This window comes from Aspergillus wentii (assembly GCF_001890725.1).
Source record: "Aspergillus wentii DTO 134E9 unplaced genomic scaffold ASPWEscaffold_8, whole genome shotgun sequence".
Classification (NCBI taxonomy): domain Eukaryota; kingdom Fungi; phylum Ascomycota; class Eurotiomycetes; order Eurotiales; family Aspergillaceae; genus Aspergillus; species Aspergillus wentii.
The window spans coordinates 132,990-155,806 of record NW_024467839.1 but is presented as its reverse complement, the minus strand read 5'-3'; the positions used below and the strand labels follow the sequence as shown (position 1 = coordinate 155,806).

Sequence of the window (22,817 nt, the reverse complement as noted above, 5' to 3'; positions counted from 1 at the left end):
GGGTGGTCATATGAGGACAGACCCCTACAAGCTCTCCATCTATTAGACGAAAGGGTCAATTATGTTACATCGCATCAAGGGTTTAGGTAAATAATGACAAAAGGACTAAAGACGTTAATCCATAACCAATGGAATCTTCACTTTGATATTGTCTATACAAACCTGCCACAAAGGCCTCGGCCCGGCTAAATTGAGTGCCAACCCCGCTGTTTACCCCGCTTTGTCAATCTGCATGGAACTCCTTCGATGCGAGAGATGTGGACATGATGCCTGTAGGCTTTTCTGAACTTCTTACTTCATTTTTATAGCCCCAGGTATACATGTACGTCAAACACCTGATACCTTGTTTAGATAGCTACAAGTCTTATAATTAGTCATGAAACTTTGGGACAGCTTCTAGCTACTGGTTATTAGTAGAAATACTCAGAAGTACCGGACCATTACTTATTAAGATACTCAGGACTAGCCGTACGTCTCTCGCCACTCTTAGTCACTCAGTTTCGGATTATCAAGCCAAAAGTGGGGAACCGACCCCGCTTTCCCAAAATGGATCGGCACGGGACCCATATTCGTATTCAATTGATCATCATTATCATCTCTTCAAGGTCTAGAAAGCCAGTGTAGAAAGCCAAAGTAGTGTTACAAAGCCAATCACTGCTCTGGGTTAGTAACACGTGAGTCCAGTTCTTGATGGCATGTAGTGGCATTACCAATGGTCCGAGGGCCAGCCATCACAAGAAATCCATAAAAGCATGATGAATGCCGCGTCAAAGATAGAATTTCCTTATCATCACCATCATCATCATCATTATCATCATCATTATATGATAAGATAATAACTGGAATCACATCAATCTATCCTTCAAACTATGGCGGAATCACAGTGCCCATTCCGGCAGCAAAGGTCAACGGGCAATTTCGCTGGCGGAGGCACTCGCAACGAGGACTGGTGGCCGGAACAACTCAAGCTCAGCATCCTTCGCCAGCATTCGGCATCATCGAACCCTCTGGATCCCGAGTTCGACTATGCGTCTGCATTCAAGAGCCTCGACTACGATGCAGTCAAGAAAGACCTCGCGACTCTGATGACAGACTCGCAGCCTTGGTGGCCGGCTGATTTCGGCCATTACGGCGGCCTGTTCATCCGTATGGCCTGGCACAGCGCTGGTACCTACCGTGTCTTTGACGGTCGTGGAGGAGGAGGACTGGGACAGCAACGATTTGCCCCGCTGAACAGCTGGCCAGACAACGCCAGTCTGGACAAGGCCCGTCGGCTCCTATGGCCCATCAAGAAGAAGTATGGATCCAAGCTTTCTTGGGGCGACTTGATGATCCTGGCGGGAAATGTTGCCTTGGAAACCATGGGCTTCAAGACCTTTGGCTTTGGCGGTGGTCGCGTTGATACCTGGGAATCGGATGAGTCTGTCTTCTGGGGTGCGGAGACGACTTGGTTTCCATCGGGCAATGATGAGCGCTATGCTGACCGTGATATTAACACCCGTGAGCTTCAGAAGCCGTTGGCGGCCACGCACATGGGCTTGATCTATGTGAACCCCGAAGGTCCGGATGGCAACCCTGATCCCATTGCGGCGGCGCGAGACATTCGAGTCACCTTTGGTCGCATGGGAATGAACGACGAGGAAACCGTCGCGCTCATTGCTGGAGGGCACTCTTTCGGCAAGACACATGGTGCCGGGCCAGCCGACAATGTCGACCGCGAGCCTCATGCGGCCGACCTGTCAGAACAAGGACTCGGCTGGAGAAGTCGCTTTGGCACCGGCAGAGGTGCTGACAGCATCACCTCTGGCATCGAGGTGACCTGGACCAAGACACCCACCCGCTGGAACCACGACTTCCTCGAGTATCTGTTCAAGTTTGAATGGGAATTGACCAAGAGCCCTGCTGGCGCCAATCAATGGGAGGCCAAGAATGCCGAGGCGATCATCCCAGATGCCCACGATGTCACCAAAACCCATCGCCCGAAGATGCTGACCACCGATCTATCGCTGCGCTTCGACCCGACCTATGAGAAGATTTCACGACGCTTCTTGGAGAACCCAGATCAATTTGCAGACGCTTTCTCCCGCGCTTGGTTCAAGCTCACCCATCGCGACATGGGCCCCCGAGCGCGCTATCTGGGCCCCGAGGTCCCTAAAGAAGAGCTGCTCTGGCAGGATCCCATCCCCCCTGTTGACCACAAACTCGTTGATCAGGAGGATATTGCGAGCCTCAAGCGCACCATCCTGGCCACTGGCCTTGACTTGTCTGACTTCATTCGCACCGCGTGGGCCTCCGCATCGACCTTCCGAGGCAGCGACAAGCGCGGTGGTGCTAACGGCGCACGCATCCGTCTGTCACCACAGCGTGAGTGGGCAGTCAACCAGCAGCCCTGGCTCGAGAAGACCCTCGCTGCTCTTGAATCCATTCAAAAGGAATTCAACAACTCCTCCACCGACAAGAAGGTCTCTCTCGCAGACCTCATCGTCCTAGCTGGCTGCGCAGCCATCGAGCAAGCCGCACAAGAAGCCGGCCACACCATCACCGTTCCCTTCACACCCGGCCGCATGGACGCCTCCCAAGAGCAAACCGACGTCGAATCGTTCGGATATCTGGAACCCATCGCAGACGGATTCCGCAACTACGGCCGGTCCAACCCCCGGGTCCGCACCGAACAATACCTCGTCGACAGGGCGCATCTGCTCACATTGACTGCCCCCGAGATGACTGTCCTCGTCGGTGGCCTTCGCGCACTGAACAGTAACTACGACGGATCGAAATATGGAGTGTTCACCTCTCGCCCTGGCCGCCTTACAAACGACTTCTTCGTGAATCTGCTCGATATGGGTACGCAGTGGAAGGCCCAGGATGGCAATCTGGATCTGTATGAGGGGACGGACCGTGAGACTGGAGAAAGCAGGTGGACTGCCACACGGGTTGATCTCGTCTTCGGGTCTCATTCTGAACTGCGCGCGATCGCAGAGGTCTATGGCAGTGACGATGGGGAGGAGAAGTTTGTGAAGGACTTTGTGGCTGCATGGGATAAGGTCATGAATTTGGACCGATTTGATTTGGCTGCTTGTCATTTTTGAATGGATTGTTTAGTTAGTATCTCAGAATGAATATAGGCTATGTTTATAGTTACTTGATAATGCACATGTTTATTAACATATTATAACCCTAACATATTGAACCTGCGTAATGTAGTGATAATGCGACTAGTCAGATCAAACTGAATCTGTTTATAAACATCTTGTATCTCCGTCGGTGTCCGTCTATCTCTTCGGGATCATCTATAGTCTCTCCGACGTTACACCACTAGTGAGCCCCGCAGCGATAACACCATATAAAGAGCTCAATCAACGCAGCTTTTGTCTTCAAGCTGTCTTCCCTGTCACAATGCAATCTCTCTTATTTGCCACCCTGATTGGCGTGTTTTCCGCCCAGGCACAATTTGTGGCTCCTCCAAAAGGCTTGATCTCGACAAAAGGATACCTGGATACCCCCGTGCGGTACAAACAGGTCCCAACTGGCATTTGCGAAACCGATCCCAGCGTGAAGAGCTTCTCAGGCTATCTCGATGTCGGCCAAGATGAGCATCTTTTCTTCTGGTTCTTCGAGGCGCGTAACCAAGATCCCACCGAGGCCCCGTTAACCGTCTGGATCAATGGAGGCAAGCATCCCCCTTCCACCAAATCGTCTCATTCTAATTGCTGCAGGCCCTGGCTCATCCTCCATGATCGGTCTGTTCCAGGAAAATGGCCCCTGCGGAATCGACGCCAATGGCTCCGTCTACAACAACCCGTACTCGTGGTCCAATGCGAGCAACATGCTCTACATCGACCAGCCCGTCATGACCGGCTTCTCCTACAGCATCCCGGTGCCAGGCTACGTCGACTCTACTACAGACGACGTGATCACTCTCCCCTCGACCAGCTGCCCCGACTACGCAAAGGACCAGTCCTGCGGGACGTACTCGTATCCAAACGTGACGTTAACCGCCAACTCGACCACCAGCGCAGCCCCCAAGTTCTACCGCGCCCTGCAGGGCTTCATGGGCGCTTTTCCGCAGTACTCGCGCGAGACGTTCCATTTCACGACGGAGAGCTACGGCGGCCACTATGGGCCTGTATTTAACGAGTACATTGAGCAGCAGAACGCAAATCTCCCGACTGGCGCGAAAAAGATCCATCTGGGCAGTGTGATGATCGGGAACGGGTGGTACGATCCCATCATCCAGTATCAGGCGTATTATAACTTCACCGTCTCCCCCGGAAACACATACGACTACCTCCCATTCAACCACTCCGTCGCCGCCCTCCTCTACAATAACCTCTACGGCCCCGGAAACTGCTTCGACCAGCTCCGCGACTGTGCCGCGCGTGGCTGGAATGAAATCTGCAGTGTCGCGGATAACTTTTGCGCGAACCACGTCGAAAGCATCTACGATGAGTATACCGGGCGCGATGAATATGATTTCCGGGAACTCACGCCCGATCCGTTCCCGTATGGGTTTTACGTGGACTACCTGAATCGGGCTTCTGTGCAGGCGGCTATCGGGGCGTATGTGAACTTTACAGAGAGTAACAACGCGGTTAGCCAGGCGTTCTCAGCAACGGGCGACGATGGTCGACGTATGCGTACGACGGAGGATGTCGCGCAGCTGTTGAAGCAAGGGGTCACCGTGGCCATGTATGCCGGCGACGCCGATTACAACTGCAACTGGCTCGGTGGTGAGGCTGTGTCTCTGAAGGTCGGGGCCCCTCATTTCCGCAGTGCGGGCTACACAAACATCACCACGTCTGATGGCGTCGTGCATGGCCAGGTGCGACAGGCGGGAAGGTTTTCGTTTGTCCGCGTGTACGAGAGTGGGCATGAGGTGCCGTTCTATCAACCCTTGTTGTCGCTTGAGCTCTTTGAACGCGTGATTGGGGGTAAGGATGTTGCGACTGGAAAGGTCGTTGTGGGAGATGGTTATCACACGGTTGGGACAGTGAAGAGTACGTATCGAGAGGGAAATGGGACTGTTCAGTGGAGGGTTTTGGACTCGCTCGCCACGTACAACACGACTACGAACTCGCCTAATCCGAAGAAAAGGTCCAGGAGGTTGGAACTATAGGCAAATTATATACTCGTTGCAAGAGTGACAGTATATAAATGCTTGTTATACTCATGTCTAAATGTTCAATAGAAAACCTTCTATATAGATACATCAGGTTGGTAACTTAAAACTTAAGTACCGCCTTGCCCATGTTTCTTCCATAAAAGATCCCAACCAACCCCTCGGCCGCATTTTCAATGCCAACAGTCTCATGCGTCAGCGCCTTGAACGTTCCATCGTGAATCCAGCTTTGCACCCTCTTCTGGTGCTCCTCCATGTACACATCAGCAAATCCCGGATCAGCAACGATAAACCCCCTCATTTCAAGGCGCTTGGTGATGACATTGTGCATGTTCTTGATTGGGTATGGAGCACTGTTATATTCAGAGATCATCCCACACACAACAACCCGACCGAATGGCTTGATTGTGTCCAGGGAGGCTTCGAGATGCGCACCGCCGACGTTCTCATAGTATATATCCAGTCCTTGAGGGGCGAGGCGAGCCAGAGCATCTGCGGGACTCTCTTTCTTGTAGTTGAAGCCGCCATCAAACCCGAGCTCGTTGAGAATATAGTCCAACTTTTCATCCGAACCAACACTCCCAATGACAGTCAGACCTTCATGTTTCGCGAGCTGCCCAACAACCTGTCCGACTGCCCCGCTGGCAGCAGAAATAAAGATCGTTTCTCCCTTCTTCGGCTTGCCAATCTTATACAGAGACGAATACGCAGTCAACCCAGGCATTCCCAACGCACCCAGAAAAACACGCAGATCAAGACCTAGAGGATTCACCAATAGGCGGACGTTCGCAATAGCGCGTTCATCTAGGGCGATATATTCCTGAATCGGGATCTGGCCAATCACCATATCACCCTCTTTGTAGCTGTCGCTGTCGAATCGGATCACCTTGGCAATTCCAAAGGAGTCAATCGGCTCATTGATCTTGTACGCCGGGACATATGAACCGGTGGTTGCTGGTCTCATTCGACCACGCATGTAGGGATCGAAGCTGGCGTAGAGCGACTGGAGAACAATGCCATTTTTGGGTGTGGTGACGTCTTTATCGTATGCTGCGCTTTCGGCAGCAAGGTCTGTACCGGGGACTGGGTATGCCTTTGGTACGGCTTTGAATATCAATGCTTTGTTGGACATGGTGGATTGGTTGAGAATAAAAGATCTTGTAGGAATGAGATGGTCAAGAGCTAGACTGGAAGACGGGATACTTTATATCAATCAGGAAGCACTAGAAGTCAGGACAAATCGGACCCGGAGGAACAAAGGGTTGTATACCGGACGGTTTATTCCCCCGATTCAAAGAAGATGGGAAGTTCTCCACCATGATTATTTGATCAGCCAGAAAGTTGGTACAGATAGTAACGCTCTGTGGCTCGCAACCATGTGCTATTCTTAGGGAAGTTGGGTCTACCCGATAACATATTGACTTCGCTTTGAACGAGTCCGTTACTTTACATCGATCCAAGTGCAGTGGATAGTTATCTCTGGGCAATATCACAACGCAGATGGACCTAACTACAGCCAGCTATTCCATGTATAGATTGGTATATTGTGTTTAGTTCTCGACATTTATTCGAATAACATTTGCCATAGCACCAGCTGTATGGTCTATATACTGTCCTTCATCTCCAGCACTTCCTGAATCTCATCGGCCGCCTTTTCATGAATCGCTTGCCGAAGATTCTTCATCTCCTCTGTCTTGGCCAGATGATCCCAATAGTGCGGCACATCCTCCGTAACCTCCCAATCAACCTGCTTTCCTAAAGCCTTGATCCGAGCAGCTGCAGTCTTCCCCTCCTCCAGCAACGGGTCCAAACCAGCCAGTTTGAAGTGTATCCGCTCTGGGAGGGCGATTTTGATCATCTCAGCCGGAGCAAGCCCCGGAGAAATGTAACTATGACTTTTATCCGGTATTTTCTGGACGTTCCAAAAGTAGGCCCTGTCCAAAGTCGAACCGATCAGCTTGGAAGAGGAAATGGGCTTCTTCTCAAGCGCAGCAAAGCTCGGGTTCGAGGCAGCCCGCTCAGCACGACTCCTTGTTAGATCCATTGGCGGATAAAATGCCGTAATCCCTTTCACCGTACCCAGTGCTACACGGTCAATCCGTGGATGTCCATCTTGCAGCGCCTTCCAAAGCATGAATTGTGAGGCAAACGCCATGGTACCACCAACACTGAAGCCGGTGATATACGTGCGGTGTTTGTCCAGGCGCATGGTGGCGGCATTTTCCCAAATGTAGAGAAGAGCATTAAGACAATCTTCCAGCGGGGCTGGATAGGGATGCTCCGGCGAGAGGCGATAGTTGACTGCTGCGACGACGGCGCCGCGCGCTGTCAGTGTGGCAATGAACCGCTCGTCATCTCGGGCGTGTCCTACACACCAGCCTCCTCCATGAAGAACGACCACAATGGGGTATTGCGCATCTTTGGCAGTCTCGTAACCGGGAGGATGATAGAAAAAGATGTCGAAATTCCCGGGTGAAGTGAGAGTTACTAGGATGCTTCTATTAGAGCTCGGAGTAATTGATAAAGCAGGATATCTTTTTCGATCCAGATAGGCAAGAATCCGAGTTGCCCATCTCAAGATGTATACCTTCACGTAGAATACAAGGGAATCAAATGCCATGGTGTGTAATTCTACCCAGCTTGTATGGGGCGTGAATTCTCAATCATGATGTCTGCACCAGTGGACCTCCAATTGTCTCTATATCATCCAATGTTCTGTGCCCGATCAAATGTCCCGAAACGTTGATGATATTATCAACATCTCTTGCCGAGGTAAGAGATTCGGATCCACCGGATAGTTGTTGCTTAGTTGCGAGCTTCATCTATCGGAACAGAGCCGATGGGTTTATTTCATTTCCAGTAATAATTTAATACATGGTTCGATTGTGAACGGAAACGGCAATTGGTATGACCTTGCGAGGCGGACAGACTGTTGTCCCGGCTAGGTGGCGTTGCCTATTTACATTAATTATACCTTGATTACTAAAATTGATTTGAATGCACAACGGTGAGCTAGGAACTGAGAATCAATCATCAGCATCTCCATACGTTTTACCAGTCTTGCCAGTACTGCAGGAAGTTGAGAAGGTCCTGGTTGACCTCATCGATATTGGTCTTGTGTGGATGGCGTGAGACTGGGGTAAACTTTCAATGTTCCCTACCCACGCATGGAAGCGCAAGGCATCCTCAGGAAACCTAATAAACTTACTTGACAACAAACTTGTCAAGACATACCGAATAATCAGCCTGCTGAAGGTTACTTATATTAAATAATCTTTTTATCCTAGCTATTCCAGGTACACAAAGAAGAAGAAAAAAAAAAATCACATTTTCAATATATAAAAAAACTAAAACCAGAATAAATATACAACAGCAGGGATTCACTGGCGGTCAACCACCCAACTACTAACTTGCCGGCGTGTGGCTTGAATGCGGTTAATACCTAGGTAGGTATCTCTGGGGTGAGCTAGAGGGTAAGTCTGCTTTTTAGTTATATAACTAGGATATAGGTTACCTTAGCCATGTATGGGGTAACCTAGCTATATTTAGTATATACTTTTATGTAACTCTACTGAGAAAGCTTAGGTCACCTCAGCTATTAAATTAGGAATAAATTTAGTCATATTTTTATCTATAAGATTACTGAAATCTTAGAGTCTTTGGGTCTTTAATTTTAGCACAGAAGTGATTATAATACCGGGAAAAGTACGTCTTAAGTTTATTATATTATCCTGTAAGGTTTATAGCCCAATTAATGTACATAGTCTTAGGATGGTATTCCCGGATTTTAAGGGTAGAATATCAGCCATTTTCTGAATATGGGATGGTTAGGGAGCTGCACCATGTTGATCTAGGGATAGGATCCATTGTACAAGCGATGATTCTTCGTTTCGAGTTAGTTTATAGTAATTTGCGCGTAGGTCACCCCGAAAATTATGTCCCTGTAATCGCTATTGGAGTGTTGTATGGGAGACATTGAAAACAAATGCTGTTTCACGAATACTGCGGGGTTCTATTTCTTTAATGCAGAGAAATAGCCAATAAAATTCTTCCAATTGCATTATCCAATTTTGAGCGATTTGACGCGATTTTGGTGGCATAGCGATGGTTTGAATAGCCTCAATTAATTCAAACGCGCTGATGGCGAGGGAGGCGCCCCCCTGGTTTGTGGATTACGTTAGGCTTCTATTCTAGAAGCCGAGTGCCTGGCCAGGAGTCATCTGACAGTCAGCATCTTCTAACACCATATCGGGAGGACGAATTCACCTTTTTGTCATTTATCTATGCCCTAACCTATTCAATTTAAAGTCAACCATAATGATCAGCATCATGTAAGGACATGTTCATTGTGCACTGCATAGTGGTTGAGTCTTCCAGGAGTTGCTGGAGAACACTTTGAAAATTGTCTAGCATGATGTTATCGGTAAGGCACCTGAAGACGAGAGCAAGCTTCCAATAAGGATTAATCCTAGAGGTGTTAGCAATGAACTTCATTCATAGAGAGGCTCGTCTACCCGTAAGTAATGCTCAGGCTAGGTAGAATGCTTGCAAGAATATCCATGATAGTAAACGCGAGTGCCATGCACATTGCTGCAAAAAGGATGCTAAACCGTGGATACTGAGCTACCACCTTCACAATATTCAAGGAATAGCACCTTTGAATCATATAAATCAGTGTTAAGCAACTGAACAACCACCAAGGATCTCTAAGTAACGTCTCATATGGTCGTACATGCTCATAGAGTCTGGAAGTGTTGCTGAAGAAACGAAAGTTGTTAAACATCTGAAATATTAGGACCGGAGCCGACATAGCAAGTGTGGTGAGGTATATCCACCTCACCCAGTTGCAAAAAGTGGGTCCAAAGAAGACTTGAGGGCCAGAAAAGAAGGGTGCAATTTTCATCCACGCAATAACATTATGTGTGAAGTAGGAGCAGTATAAGAGCGCGGCTGTGGATGAAAGATACCACCCATAACCTCTGAAAGACATGAAACAAAACGTGTCATGACTCATAGCTAAGATAAGCTATTCATAGTCAGCAAAGACCTCCTCGGGACTATAAACCATACTTCAAGCAAGATCAACTTGTGCAATAAAACCTTTCGTCTCATATTCGCAATAGTAATCACGGACATGATTAAGAGGGCGCCAAACATGAAGCCCTCCCCCCATGCCTCAAGGATCAGCACCTCTGCATTGCCTGTTGATCGCCAATCTCCAAAAACAGTGTTGTTATCTTTGTCAGCCTGTGGCGAGACCAAAAGACGGCTCTCTATTGTAGCAGAGGGCGGCATCGTTCGTGAAACCTCTTATGTCCCATAAAAAAAAAATAAAGGAAATGTGACGAAGCCTTGGGAGTGATCCCGGGTCGAACGGCCCCTAGTGCAGATCTTGGTGGTGAATAAAATAAAGGAAAAGAATCAGACACCAAAAACTAAGCACCAAAGGAGTTCCTTTTCATGGAAACCAGGAACATGTCTGACAGGTGGGTAAAGAACTTGTGTCTTTACAGTTGAATCATGTTTCCTGCTCGGTGGCTGGCAAGAAGATGAAGAAGGATCAAGATATATAGTTGTTAGATAGGAAGATGATAGCTGAGTTACAGAACTAATCTGTTAATAGGTAGCAGGTGTGACGTGATTGAGGGTGAGCATTCAGCAAAATTCAACTGACTGTGTGACATTTCATCGCGTTGTGGAGGTGGCAAAAGGGGTTAAAAGTTAAAAAGAAATACTAAGTTAAGTTTTTCAATCCCCGCAATTACATCCTTCATCATCTAACCCCAGTATTTTTTGTAATTGTGACCACATTTACACACAGCATAATAAGTCAATTGGAATAAAGGAGGTCATGGTAGGTTAATGTAATTGCAACGAGTGGGATACCAAAATTATTACTCTTCAACAGATTATTGCCATGCTATTAAGATTGTGGTGGTCAAAAGAGAATTTTTTCTTTTTTTTTCTTTCTTTTTTTTTTAAAAACCCCCCCCAACACGTTCTCTGATGTCAACCACGCGGCCCAAATGAAAACTACAAAAGTATGGCGAGAAACCCTGTCCCATGGACCTATGACTGAGATTAGGCAAAGCTTGTCTATGGGGATGGAATGGTTGATTCAAGCTGGAGGTCAGTGGCATTTCTAATCAAGAGTCACATCAGGCGAAAGTGGGCCTTGGGCTCGTGTTTGAAGTCACTAAGCCTATGTAGGAAATATCACATGACCATACTCCAATTTTTTGGTTTTTCTCTACTCTGTGTGAGCTTATTCTTGTCTTACTGTAACTTTCTTATTATGTTCTTTCCTTCCCCTCCGTGCCTGGCCATCTTAAAACTACTTTTTCACTAGTTCTGATATTACTGTTCTATTATTGCCATTAACCATATTGACTAGAGACCTATATATAAGTAAAGGATATTAATTATATAATAACTAGTCACTAACCAGCTCTACACACGGTTATAACTGGTCCAGACGTCACATGAGTGAGTTGTATTCCAGATCCCGGTTCGCCATGCGGCTCACACGTCCCATCCATGGTTTCAAACAAAATCACTTTTGGTACCTATCCACTTCCCCGCGCAGACAGTCTTTGAATCGTAAGCATTGCCGTTTTCTAAATGCCTCATGATTTATTTGACTTTTCTTGAACCTAAATCCCGTGCCCAACTGTATCTGTAGACTACTAAAATAAAACCGCCCGATGAGGCCGTCCCAACGCCCCGAATAGGATGCCGGTGTCATCTGGGGATGAAAATTCGGGCGGGAGCGAGACCATAATCTTTATGCTTTCCTGGAGAACGCCACCCAGGACTCGGGGCAACTGCGAGCCAGTGGCTACGCAACGTAACCATTTATGGAAGATTGAAACCTTCCCCATGCTATGCTCGGCTGCGTTTCCCCCAGGTCTTCACGCGCGGAGATTGGCCTTGATCAGCCTCGGGAGTCTTACGTCTGTCGCAAAGAAGAAAAAGAAATTCGCAGGTTGATTATTGACTCCTCACCACGTGTGGTTCTGGAACATCCTGGACATGGCTTTTGTGTTGTCAACTAGTATATACGAGATGGACAGGGAGAGCAATAGTCGTATTGGACCTATCTCAACTGGTTAAGCTTTTGGCTATAACTGATCCAGGAATTCTTGCAGCATCTCCATATTTTCCCCATTCGTGGGAGAGGCAGAAGCAGATGGTGTAGGTTTATGATGGCAGCCGTCCCGAGTATTTATACCGTGTCAAGGTCCTCGGTGATTTACAACTTACGGCTTTGACCATTTCCTGATCTCTTAACAAATATTTTGATGATAACTGGTCTCAACCCGTGAGAAAAAGCGAGGTAGATCTTGCCTGCTTCCTCTAAGCTACCTAGGTAGCCAACACCAACTGTTCTCGCATTCAGGATGGACACCATCAACCCTGATGAGAAGGTCAGCAAGGCTGATATGACCACGCATGTCGTCCGCGAGTTCGTCTCCCCTTGTTGAAGAAGAGCACAGGTTCTAACTGACACGTCCAGCATTGAAAACCCACTTGTCGGCATCCCTCAAGACCGCCTGCTGCAAGAGGTGGAGGGGTATGCTCGCTCATATGAACTTGACGACATCCTTCCCCTCCTCAAGAAGGGAGCTCTAGCAGCTCAGCGGCCGGGAGAGTTCAGCGATATCCCGGAACTGGATGCCGAGGATCGGCGGTTTCTGCGTGAGGAAAAAAGCCATCGCTGGAGACAGCCCTGGTCACTCTATTACACCATCATCCTCAACTCCATTGCCGCCGCCATCCAAGGATGGGACCAAACAGGTAGTCCATGCTTTGAAACACGCATGAGGTAACATCGCTGACTATGCCACAGGCTCCAACGGTGCCAACCTAACGTTCGCCGAGCAGTTCGGCATCCCGCAGAAAGCGCCAGGTTGCACGACTAACGCAGAATGCAGTCGTAACGAATGGATTGTTGGATTGGTCAACGCCATGCCCTATATCACAATTGCTTTTTTGTAAGTAGTTTTGAGCCCGCAGGATCTATCTTCTCTAACTTTAGTCACCAGTGCGGGCTGGATTTCGGATCCTCTCAATCATTGGCTTGGTCGTAAACCAGTTATTGCCATCGCAGCAGTATTCAGTTTGATTGCTCCCATCGGTTGCGCCTTGACACAAAACTGGCGTCAGCTGGTCGCATGCCGTGTGCTTTTAGGGATCGGAATGGGCTTGAAAGAAGTCACCGTTCCGGTCTATTCGGCAGAAAATGCGCCTACCATCATTCGTGGCGGACTGGTGATGTCCTGGCAGATATGTCAGTCTCCCATCCCTTTCCTGAATGATTGACACTCCTCTGATATCGTTGAGCAGGGACCGCGTTTGGCATCTTCTTGGGGACATGCGCTAATCTGGCGGTGGCCAACACGGGCAAGATTGCCTGGCGACTGCAGCTGGGATCAGCTTTTATTCCGGCAGTCCCTTTGCTGCTGGGAATTTGGTTTTGTCCCGAGTCACCCCGGTGGCTGCTAATGAAGGACAAGCCGCGAAAAGCCTACAAGTCTTTGTTGCGGCTACGCAATAGCCCTCTACAGGCAGCTCGCGATCTCTATTACATTCACGCGCAGATCAAGATGGAGGCCCGGCTCCTCCAGGAATCTCATTATGCAAAGAACAATGTCTTCAAGCGCTTCCTAGAACTATTCACCGTTCCTCGGATTCGACGCGCCACCCAGGCCTCGGGAATTGCAATGATTGCGCAGCAAATGTGCGGCATCAATATCATTGCTTTCTATTCGTCCACTATCTTCGAGGAGGCCGGGGCCAGTAACATAGAAGCACTACTGGCCTCATTCGGGTTTGGCCTTGTCAATTTCATTTTTGCCTGGCCCGCGGTCTGGACCATCGACACCTTCGGCCGGCGCTGGCTCCTCCTGGCCACCTTCCCCAATATGTGCTGGACACTGCTGGCCGTGGGCTTCTGCTTCTGGATCCCAGAGGACAGCAGAGCCCACCTGGGCATGATCGCACTCTTCATCTACCTCTTTAACGTCTTCTACTCACCTGGCGAGGGCCCTGTCCCCTTTACATACTCAGCCGAGGTCTTCCCGTTATCACACCGTGAAGTTGGCATGGCTTGGGCTGTTGCCACGAATAACTTCTGGGCGGCTGCCTTATCCTTGACCTTCCCTTATATGCTGCGCGATTTCAAGCCACAAGGGGCATTTGGCTTCTACGCAGGACTGAACATTGTTGCTTTGATTTTAATCTTTTTCTTCATGCCTGAAACTAAGCAGCGTTCTCTTGAGGAGCTGGATCATATTTTCAGCATATCTACCCGCGCTCATGCCTGGTATCAATTAACCGAGTCGTTGCCTTGGTGGTTTCGTCGCTATCTATTCGGGCGCAAGGATGCAGTCTGTCGGGATTTATATGCTCATTTGGAGGTGGATATTATCCCAGTGCAAAACAAAGCAGAGGAGCTGGAGTCTGTTTGATGCGGTATGAGGGATGAAGTGTTGATGAGAAATGGTTTTTTTTTTTTCTTTTTCTAAAAAAAAGGTTGTTCCTAGCATGATGAGTGAATGCTAGTATGATTTTAAAGAACTAGACTGTTATACTCTTTCATCATATTTAGAACACTATAATTATTCCTTGAAAATATGATGTTCATTCTTCTTTGCGGTAGAGTGGATCGGTTAGTGTAGCCGGCTAGGCTCCTCCCAAGGCCAAGTGTCAGCAAGGATCACTGGGTCGATGGGAATATTGTGGGTGTCAAGAAGCCGTACGATCCCAATGACTTCTTCACTAACCCAGATGATATTCCCCTGACCGTGCCAGGGGGAGTCAGCTGTTAGATTTAGATGGATTCCTTTCTGTTGAACAGATATATTAGAGTACTCGTGTCCAATCCTTGGATATAAATGTTTGACTTCTATTGATAACAAAAAGGCTTTTCAAGTTACTATGTATTTCCGGACCAAACTTACTAGGCGAGTGATGTGATCGCAGGAAAAGAGCGTATCCGAACAATGGCCACTGCTCTTAACATCATTGTCATGAATTAGCCACACACTATCAGACATGGGACGCATCAGCCACTGTTGTCCACAAATAGGAAACGTATCATGATGTCAAACGAGCAGATAAAGGTGCGAAGAGCTGCTGATAATTAGAATTGGTCATTATTGCTTACTATCTCAAGGCATTAATCATAGGCTATTTGCTTTTTAAAATTATGGTGTTTCCGCCGGTTTCCCGATATCAATTCCGTGGGTCCACAAAGGGCGAGTTTCTTTGAGATAGGTAGGGTCATGATTAGATGAGTTAAGTGATTCAGATGAATGTCTCCTGAAGGGGGTGAGGACAGTAAATCATGGAAACAAAAAGAATGCATAAAAAACATACAACAGCAGGGATTCGCTGGTGGTCACCCACCCAACTACTAACCTGCCGGCGTGTGGCTTAAGTACGGCTGAGCGGACGGGAAGCCCTGTTCTCCACACCCTGTGGTCGTATGTACTCAGAATGAGGTGACAAGTAATTATATACTTCCAAGACAGAATATCTGGTTTAAACCCGAGTACCTATCTCCAGGGTGAAGAAGGCCGTTTTTGGTCGCGTGACCAGGATACAGGTCAACCCAGCTATCCTTGAAACTCACTCACCTCAGCTAGGTGTTGGGCGACCTAGCCATTGTTAGTATATAACATCACATGACTCTGCCAAGAAAGCTTAGGTCACTTCGGCTATCAAATTAGGAATAAACATAGACAAGCTTTTATCCGTGTATAAAATTACCCCAGCCGCTAAACTAGTTTTCAACCAGTTTTATAATGGAGCCATTGATAAACCGCTTTAAATACCTTCAAGATGATGAAACCTTAATTAATCAATTAGATAATATTTCACCATCGATCAGCTCCACGGTCATGCCAGACGAGGTGAGCGTGCAGGGGCCAAGCATCAAAGAGAACGTGGTCGAGGTTTATCGACAGAAAGATGACCCAAAGGAGGTCTACGGAGACTTTCAGAGGCTGATCGAACTGGAGAAACTGAACAGGTCACGTGGCTGTACGCAGGGAATTGTCTCCTCGCGAACAAAAGGATACACCCAAAGAGAGAGAGAGAGAGAGAGAGAGAGAGAAAAAAAAGCAGCTTACCCGTGTTATTAGGCCTCAGGACTCGTTGTCATTTCCATCTCCCGAGATATCGTTTCGTATAATTTCTTGGCTTGAATGGTTCGAGGACTCTTAGGTCCATAGACTGCACTTCTACCCTCAAAGGCCTGCTGCGACATTCTTCGAGCCTTTCTCAACTCTCCCTTTTTCCTCAACACACGGGCCAACTCAATCTTCGCGGAGAATACATCGGCATGGTCCGGTCCAATTGATGATTCCTCTCGCTGAATCAGTTCCATCAGAATTGATTCAGCTTGACCAAGCTCACCTAACAATGTGTAGGAATGGGCGAGGTTGAAGAATGTCATCGAGGTACCTATATGGGCTATGCCCAAGGTACGCAACGCGATTTCTTTAGTCGGAATAAGAATGTCCACGGCATCTCTCGGGTAGCGTTGGGCACAATAGATCTTTGAAAGATCGTTCATGGACCAGAGAGTATAGGCATGTTCTGGGCCCAGAAGACGCTTCCTGTTGTCCAACACGAAGTACATTAGATTTGCCGCTTCGTCAACTTCGTTGAGCGAAAGGCAGCACATTGAAAGCTCTTGCATCGTCTCTAGTGTGTCCAAATGTTTTTCACCCAAAATCTTTATTCGCCCCTCCCAAGCCGCCATAAGCAATGTTCGTGCAGTTTTCCAGTCTCCGAGATGAGCGCAGCTACGAGAATAATTAGTCATGGCACTTAGAGTAAGAGGGTGATCTGCGCCAAGAACTTTGGTTGAAAGTTCATAGGCTTGCTTTCCGAGGTCATGGGCCTCGGAAATCGAACCGCATAACCACTTTGTGCGCCCTAAATTATCCATTGCTTGCAAGGTACGCGGATCACATGATCCCAGACGCTGCTCACTACTCTTTAGAAGAATCTCTTGTATCTTGAGGGCTTTTTTAAGGTCGCTCGAGTTCCAATAACTCTCTGAGAGTCCTGCCATGATCTCGAGGATTTCATCGCTGTCTTCTCCCAACTTCTCCCGTCTATGCTTGAGGAGCAGTTCTTGGATTCTCGAGGCGTCAACCCAACGACCCCCCTCGGAATAGATAGCGGCAAATTTAGCAAATTGACCAGAAATAGACCCGTCAAACTCTATACCCTGCCGGGAGTCAACAGCGTCAATCCTCAAACAAGAATCGACGTGAGGTATTAGGTGCCTCCGGTAGATGACATCCGACTCCTTCGTTGCTGTGGTAATGCCTTCTGCTAGAACTCTCGCTGCTATCATGCCCCACACCTTTTGTGCTCGAGGTCTCAGGCGTTCGCGGGCCCAAAATTGAACCATCGGATGCATTGAGTAACTCTCCACTGCGGTATTTTGGAATATTAAAGAGTACGAGCGAAGAAGAGCAATTGCGTCCCGAAAACGAATTTTATCCCATCGCATGCCAGTCTGTGAGAAGATTCGTGGAAAGCGACCTTCAGCCAAGAAAGTAAGCCAGCCCCAATAGGACGTCGAGAGGGTGACAAGATCTCCAAAAACACCCGTAACCATTTCGTAGACAACATTGGGAATCGCTCGTTTATGAACCAATATACTCCTCCATGCGTTCTGAAAAAGGGCTTCGGGTACTTCGTCATTGTGAAGGAAGGCAATTAATTGAAGAATCTCAGCAGCATCCATTGCTCTTTGCGTCCGCATCCTGGCAATGGCATTGAAAGAAACCTCAAACGTTGTGTAAATGTTATGCTCGTAGGAGCCTCTGCCTTGTATTCGGTGATTTGAGTAGATGATCTCTTTCGAGGAATTGAAAACGTCCAAGTAATCGTCCAACGAGCATATATCTTGTTGAATGGATGAACCAGCTTGAATGAGTGCAAGTGGAAGACAACCCAAGGTCTTAACTATAGCATGGGCAGTCTTTCTATATTCCTCGTTGGTCACAGGGAGCAGGGATGAGTGTAAGAGGAGAGTGATAGCATCATTTTCTTCCAAGCTGATGAACTCTTGGAATCCTATTGTTGCGTGTACTTGACACTGATTGTTGCGTGAGGTAAGTATGATGTGTCCCTTTCCACCAGCCGGGAAATAACGAGCATAATCGAATTGAGTGTCGTCTGCATTGTCAATGATGAGAAGCCACGGTCTCTCCTGCGTTGATAGCCAATGCAGGCCTGTTTCGAATTTTTCCTCGAGATTGTTAATACGAGCGAGGTTGCAGAATGCCTGCTCAGCAAATGCTTGGGTGCTGGCATTTACCCAAAACACCCCCCAAAACCTGACTCCACGAAGGTTAGCTTCTTTATTTTTCATTTTGGCGTATATTTTTGGCGTGTCAGTAACTGAAAGCACCAGTCGCAGGGTAACTAATCACAACACGACTTATGTCACCTAGAAATAGGCATTGAAAGGCATGGCATACAACCTATTCTCGCATCGAGTCTTCTACATACCTTTGTTTATTGTCCGCAGCAAACTTCAAACAGAATTGCGATTTACCAGACCCCCCAAGCCCATAGAGAACATACCGCTTTTGTTTATCCAAGGGTGCAAGGAACCTTTCTCGCAGGTCGACTGCCAATTTTTCTCTTCCTATATAGAACTCGGTGATCTCGCGTGGGACCAAGAAATGTTTGTTTTCAATTTTGGCCGTCGTTTCCAACGTGAGATTGAAGGGCTTGTTTCCTTTGTGAACATTAAACGCCAAGATCTCGTTTGCCTCGAATTGTCGTTGGGCGATTAGGAAATCATCAGCTTGCTTCGAACGAGCTGATACGGTGGGGCCCGCCAGCGTCTGGAATCTGACGAGAATGCCATAGATACTCTTATATCCAGGCTCCCTTCGGTCGCGAAACTTGCACATTCCAGAGTGTGTCCCAGGAAGACCAGAGCGACCCGTATCGTCCCACGCGGGAGCCGCCGAAGAAGGGGTGACAATATAACCTCGGGTGATAGCCCGATGTGTCTCCAGTGTTTCCCAAAAATTGTGTATATGGAAATGCTTCAGCAATGGCGCGAACTGCTCCGTGATGTTCTCCAGTGTCTCCGAGTCCTTTTCCATCGCAGAGATGAGGTTGCCGCGATCTTTCAAAAGTCCCTTCCAACCACTTGTCAATAAAGACCAATTCGCCTTCTGTACACCTTCATGTGGAGTGCCGAAAAAAATAAGGCCGAACGTCGATGTGAAAACAGAATGCAGATGACAAACTTTGGACGATTTACTCATCGAGGAGTAGATCAAGGCCTTCTTGACAATGATCCCACCAAGACCATGGCAGATGAAGACGATCGGTCGTCTGTTGGTACCATCGTGCTCCCGTTCCGCATTAAGCTCTTCAACGAGTGTTTGTGCATGATGAAGAATTCTGTCAGCCGAGCTGCTACCAAAGAATGACGGCACGTCTGCTTTGTACTCCAGCGACAAAATGCGAGCTTTGATGTTGTCTTCCTTAGACAGCAGATCGAGGGGCCAAAAGCATTCGGATTCTTCATGCGTCCAAGCTGACTTGGCGTTCTCATCCAGCCCATGTACAAGAACAATACTAGAGGTGGATCAGCGTTGTACGGAGGGTTGATGTTGCAGCACAAGTCAAAACCTTACTCGACGGATATACCCGCGCTTCCGCCAGCGGCGGTGGAGAAAACAGTCTTCACTGGCATGAGGGAGAACCTCCAAACAATTTACGAGACGGAATCGCGACCGGGAGGGAAAGAACAAGTGGAATATTCATGAGTGAAATGGCATTCCAGATTATCAATAATACAGGAAAATCTGCGTCGGGGCGTTTAGAGGCCGTGTCTGGCAAGATCAGGGATGTTCTGCCGTCTACAAGGGTCATCAACGACGACGCGATTTTAGGCGGGGTGAGGTGAAGCCCGCAAGCCTAATGGGTGTTTCAAAGTGGAGGGGTCCTTGTAAGTTTGCCGAAAGATAATAACGCGCTAAGCGATTGGTAGATTATCCCTGTCAAAGTATGAAGCAGCTGAGAGGTTGCGAGGCTGGGATGCAGTCTCCGTCACAACCTTTACGCGCTAATGCATCAACTCCGCCACTGTCCCAAATTTCAGCAGTGATCTGAACTGGGCTAACATTTGTCCTTTCCTGACCTCGATAAATAACACGACCATTCAATTTTATCTAATTTATCCACGAACCAGTCGATTCCAGGGGGCTTTTAAATGTTGGCGTGTGACACGAACCGCCGTGGCTAAGTCTACAACCTTCGCTTCGAAACAGCCTCGTGCTAGATAAGGGGTTCAAACCTCTTTGGCGATTCCTGTCAGTCTGAATACATTGCACTAAGCACCTTGCGAACATGTTGAGTTTGACAGCAATAGCTTGTGCGTCTATTATCGTGGCATGGGCTTTGTACCGTGCGCAAGAAGCGTTCACCGCTTACAAGGTAAAGCTTAGATGGTCCATCTGCTACAAATGGCTGGTGTGTACAATACTGACCATTTCTAGGTGGACTGTAGCATCGGCGTGCAAAATGGCTGCAAAAAAGCCCCCAGGCTCAAGAACTGGTGGCCGCTGGGCATCGATCGCCTGATACAAATCTGGACGGCTGATGCCGACCAGCGCTTGATGGACCTGTTCACATTTCATTTCAGGGACGTCGGCACTACTTTGGAGCAGAAATTCTTAGGCACGATTGCTTTCGGCACGATAGAGCCTAGAAATCTGGAGGCGATGATGTCATCCCAGGAGAAGGGTGAGATCCTCGCTGATTTAATGATCTTTTTATGGTTGGCTAACAATACACCAGACTTTGGATTTGGTCTTCGTCGTCAAATATTTTTCCCGCTTCTTGGTGATGGCATTTTCACTCAGGAGGGTGAACCTTGGAGACACTCCAGAAAGATGCTTCAGCCACAGTTTGGGAAACAACAGTATAACGGCCTAGAAATCTTTCAAGTCCACATAAACAACCTTCTTGATCGTATTTCAGAAAAAAGTGACCGCCTTGATCTGCAATCATTATTTTTTCAACTCACTCTAGACACCACAACGGAATATCTTTGTGGTAGATCGATCAACAGTCTTGCTGAGAAGCAGTGCTCAAAAGGCAGCAATTTTGCCGAGGAATTTGAGATTGCGCAAAACTATGTTGTACAGCGCTTTCGACTACTGGATTTATACTGGATAATCGGAGGCAAAAAGTTTCGAAATGCATGCGACACGGTGCATCGTTTTATGGACAGTATTATTGACTCGCGCTATGACAAGGCTAAAGAGGACCCGGAGGAAAAGGATCGCTACGGTCTTTTTGATGCTATTGCAGAGAACTCAACAGATCGAAAGGCGTTGAGGGCACAGTTACTAAATGTTTTACTCGCTGGTCGAGATACAACAGCTTGTCTCCTTACATGGACATTGTAAGTATCTGCATGGTTCCTGTGTGCTTGTGACTGCTGTCTCACTGATGTTGCATTATCATAGCTATCACCTTGCTCAGCGCCCAGATGTTCTACATCGGCTTAATGCGGAGATTGAGTCAAAGCTGAATGGAAGAACTGACTTTACTCGGGATGATCTGAAGAAGATGGGATATCTCGAAAATGTGCTTAAGGAAGGTAAGTCTTTCTCGCCGTTACTTCCGTCGCATCCCTAGCCGGCTACGTAAATGGTCTAATAACCTTATAGTCCTTCGCCTTTATCCCTCAGTTCCAGTTAATACGAGAACAGCCCACCGCACAACAGTTTTACCAGTAGGCGGCGGTCCCGATCAGGATTCTCCGGTACTTATTCGCAAGGGTGAAAATGTCGCCTTTTGTGTCTATGCAATGCATCGCCGGGAGGATCTCTACGGCCCTGACGCGGAGGCCTTTAGGCCAGAGCGTTGGGAAGATAAGAATCTCCCATTGTTTCAAAGCACTCTGAGCAAACAATGGGGTTATTTACCTTTCAATGGTGGGCCTCGAGTCTGTTTAGGACGTAAGTTAATGCCATAACCTCTTAACGATCTAGTAATTTGTCTGATTCGCCAATATAGAGGACTTTGCTTTGATCGAAGCATCATGTGCCGTGATCAGAATTCTCCAGCGATACCCCAAGGTAGAACTAGCGATGGAGGTACCCCGGCGGGATTGGGTTGGCTGGTCCAGCCATAAGACCGAGGGTTGTCCAATGACGGCATACGAAAGGCAGAAAATGACTCTGGTTCTATCCTTGAAAGAAGGCTGCTGGGTAAAACTGTCTGAGTCATGAATACCCGTAGTCCTTTCCTAGAATTATGTACTGAAGCTCACATACAAGTCCATTTTATCCGTATATTCCCAAATTTCTATTTTACCCATACAGCGAATCTTACAGTTGCACATGTGTGCAGATCTTCAGGCCTAGCACGGAATTTCTCGACTATTTGATCCCATTTCGTGCCGCCGACAAGATATTGCTTTTCACCAGATCATAATTGACGTCCACTAACAATCCAGTATTTCTGTGTAGTTTAGCACTCCTGGACGCAGCTGAATGAGCATGACCAAATGAATTAGCGCCGGTCTACGCCTACTAGGCCACTCGAGTTTCATATGAACTGGCTTTCTGAAAAGGCTCATCCATAGAGGATGCATGATTAGTTCCTTGGCAGAAATGTTTGGCATTGGTCGTGC

At 47.8% G+C, this 22,817-nt stretch overlaps 9 protein-coding genes across 9 annotated transcripts; 4 read left to right on the top strand and 5 right to left on the bottom strand.

The window, feature by feature from the left end:
- Nucleotides 1-869: 869 nt before the first annotated feature.
- Nucleotides 870-3,089, top strand: ASPWEDRAFT_54185 (catalase/peroxidase; the record flags this gene model as incomplete). Its single annotated transcript, XM_040838024.1, has 1 exon — nucleotides 870-3,089. One exon carries the CDS (start codon nucleotides 870-872, stop codon nucleotides 3,087-3,089), a length of 2,220 nt encoding a protein of 739 aa, XP_040684479.1.
- Nucleotides 3,090-3,396: 307 nt separating this feature from the next.
- On the top strand, nucleotides 3,397-5,116 carry ASPWEDRAFT_54184 (uncharacterized protein; the record flags this gene model as incomplete). The annotated part of the gene is made up of 2 exons (XM_040838023.1): nucleotides 3,397-3,670; nucleotides 3,717-5,116. The coding sequence occupies 2 exons, from the start codon at nucleotides 3,397-3,399 to the stop codon at nucleotides 5,114-5,116; spliced, it is 1,674 nt and encodes a 557-aa protein (XP_040684478.1).
- Nucleotides 5,117-5,222: 106 nt separating this feature from the next.
- Nucleotides 5,223-6,251, bottom strand: ASPWEDRAFT_119548 (MDR family NADP-dependent oxidoreductase; the record flags this gene model as incomplete). The annotated part of the gene is made up of 1 exon (XM_040828913.1): nucleotides 5,223-6,251. The coding sequence occupies one exon, from the start codon at nucleotides 6,249-6,251 to the stop codon at nucleotides 5,223-5,225; it is 1,029 nt and encodes a 342-aa protein (XP_040684477.1).
- Nucleotides 6,252-6,722: 471 nt separating this feature from the next.
- On the bottom strand, nucleotides 6,723-7,739 carry ASPWEDRAFT_119330 (uncharacterized protein; the record flags this gene model as incomplete). Its single annotated transcript, XM_040828894.1, has 1 exon — nucleotides 6,723-7,739. One exon carries the CDS (start codon nucleotides 7,737-7,739, stop codon nucleotides 6,723-6,725), a length of 1,017 nt encoding a protein of 338 aa, XP_040684476.1.
- Nucleotides 7,740-8,827: 1,088 nt separating this feature from the next.
- ASPWEDRAFT_62228 (uncharacterized protein) lies at nucleotides 8,828-9,433 on the bottom strand. The gene has a single exon (XM_040838623.1). The coding sequence runs from the start codon at nucleotides 9,217-9,219 to the stop codon at nucleotides 9,070-9,072; it is 150 nt and encodes a 49-aa protein (XP_040684475.1). The 5' UTR covers nucleotides 9,220-9,433; the 3' UTR covers nucleotides 8,828-9,069.
- On the bottom strand, nucleotides 9,428-10,414 carry ASPWEDRAFT_118939 (uncharacterized protein; the record flags this gene model as incomplete). The annotated part of the gene is made up of 3 exons (XM_040828861.1): nucleotides 9,428-9,587; nucleotides 9,634-10,145; nucleotides 10,190-10,414. The coding sequence occupies 3 exons, from the start codon at nucleotides 10,412-10,414 to the stop codon at nucleotides 9,428-9,430; spliced, it is 897 nt and encodes a 298-aa protein (XP_040684474.1).
- A 1,978-nt stretch (nucleotides 10,415-12,392) lies between these two features.
- On the top strand, nucleotides 12,393-14,642 carry ASPWEDRAFT_71868 (putative MFS sugar transporter). Its single transcript, XM_040839204.1, has 5 exons — nucleotides 12,393-12,584; nucleotides 12,636-12,916; nucleotides 12,969-13,113; nucleotides 13,165-13,409; nucleotides 13,466-14,642. The coding sequence occupies exons 1-5, from the start codon at nucleotides 12,520-12,522 to the stop codon at nucleotides 14,587-14,589; spliced, it is 1,860 nt and encodes a 619-aa protein (XP_040684473.1). The 5' UTR covers nucleotides 12,393-12,519; the 3' UTR covers nucleotides 14,590-14,642.
- A 1,620-nt stretch (nucleotides 14,643-16,262) lies between these two features.
- Nucleotides 16,263-19,068, bottom strand: ASPWEDRAFT_119884 (uncharacterized protein; the record flags this gene model as incomplete). The annotated part of the gene is made up of 2 exons (XM_040828948.1): nucleotides 16,263-18,483; nucleotides 18,659-19,068. The coding sequence occupies 2 exons, from the start codon at nucleotides 19,066-19,068 to the stop codon at nucleotides 16,263-16,265; spliced, it is 2,631 nt and encodes an 876-aa protein (XP_040684472.1).
- Nucleotides 19,069-20,521: 1,453 nt separating this feature from the next.
- On the top strand, nucleotides 20,522-22,413 carry ASPWEDRAFT_119737 (cytochrome P450; the record flags this gene model as incomplete). Its single annotated transcript, XM_040828933.1, has 6 exons — nucleotides 20,522-20,608; nucleotides 20,671-20,917; nucleotides 20,972-21,581; nucleotides 21,646-21,779; nucleotides 21,850-22,140; nucleotides 22,199-22,413. 6 exons carry the CDS (start codon nucleotides 20,522-20,524, stop codon nucleotides 22,411-22,413), a joined length of 1,584 nt encoding a protein of 527 aa, XP_040684471.1.
- Nucleotides 22,414-22,817: the final 404 nt, after the last annotated feature.

Excerpts from the sequence above, each read along its gene's own strand:
- ASPWEDRAFT_71868 (XM_040839204.1), top strand. The coding sequence starts at position 12,520 with ATGGACACCATCAACCCTGATGAGAAGGTCAGCAAGGCTGATATGACC. Across the intron at positions 12,917-12,968 it reads CCAAGGATGGGACCAAACAG|GCTCCAACGGTGCCAACCTA; the intron begins GTAGTCCATGCT and ends ACTATGCCACAG. Across the intron at positions 13,114-13,164 it reads TATATCACAATTGCTTTTTT|TGCGGGCTGGATTTCGGATC; the intron begins GTAAGTAGTTTT and ends TTTAGTCACCAG.
- ASPWEDRAFT_62228 (XM_040838623.1), bottom strand. The coding sequence starts at position 9,219 with ATGCCACCAAAATCGCGTCAAATCGCTCAAAATTGGATAATGCAATTG.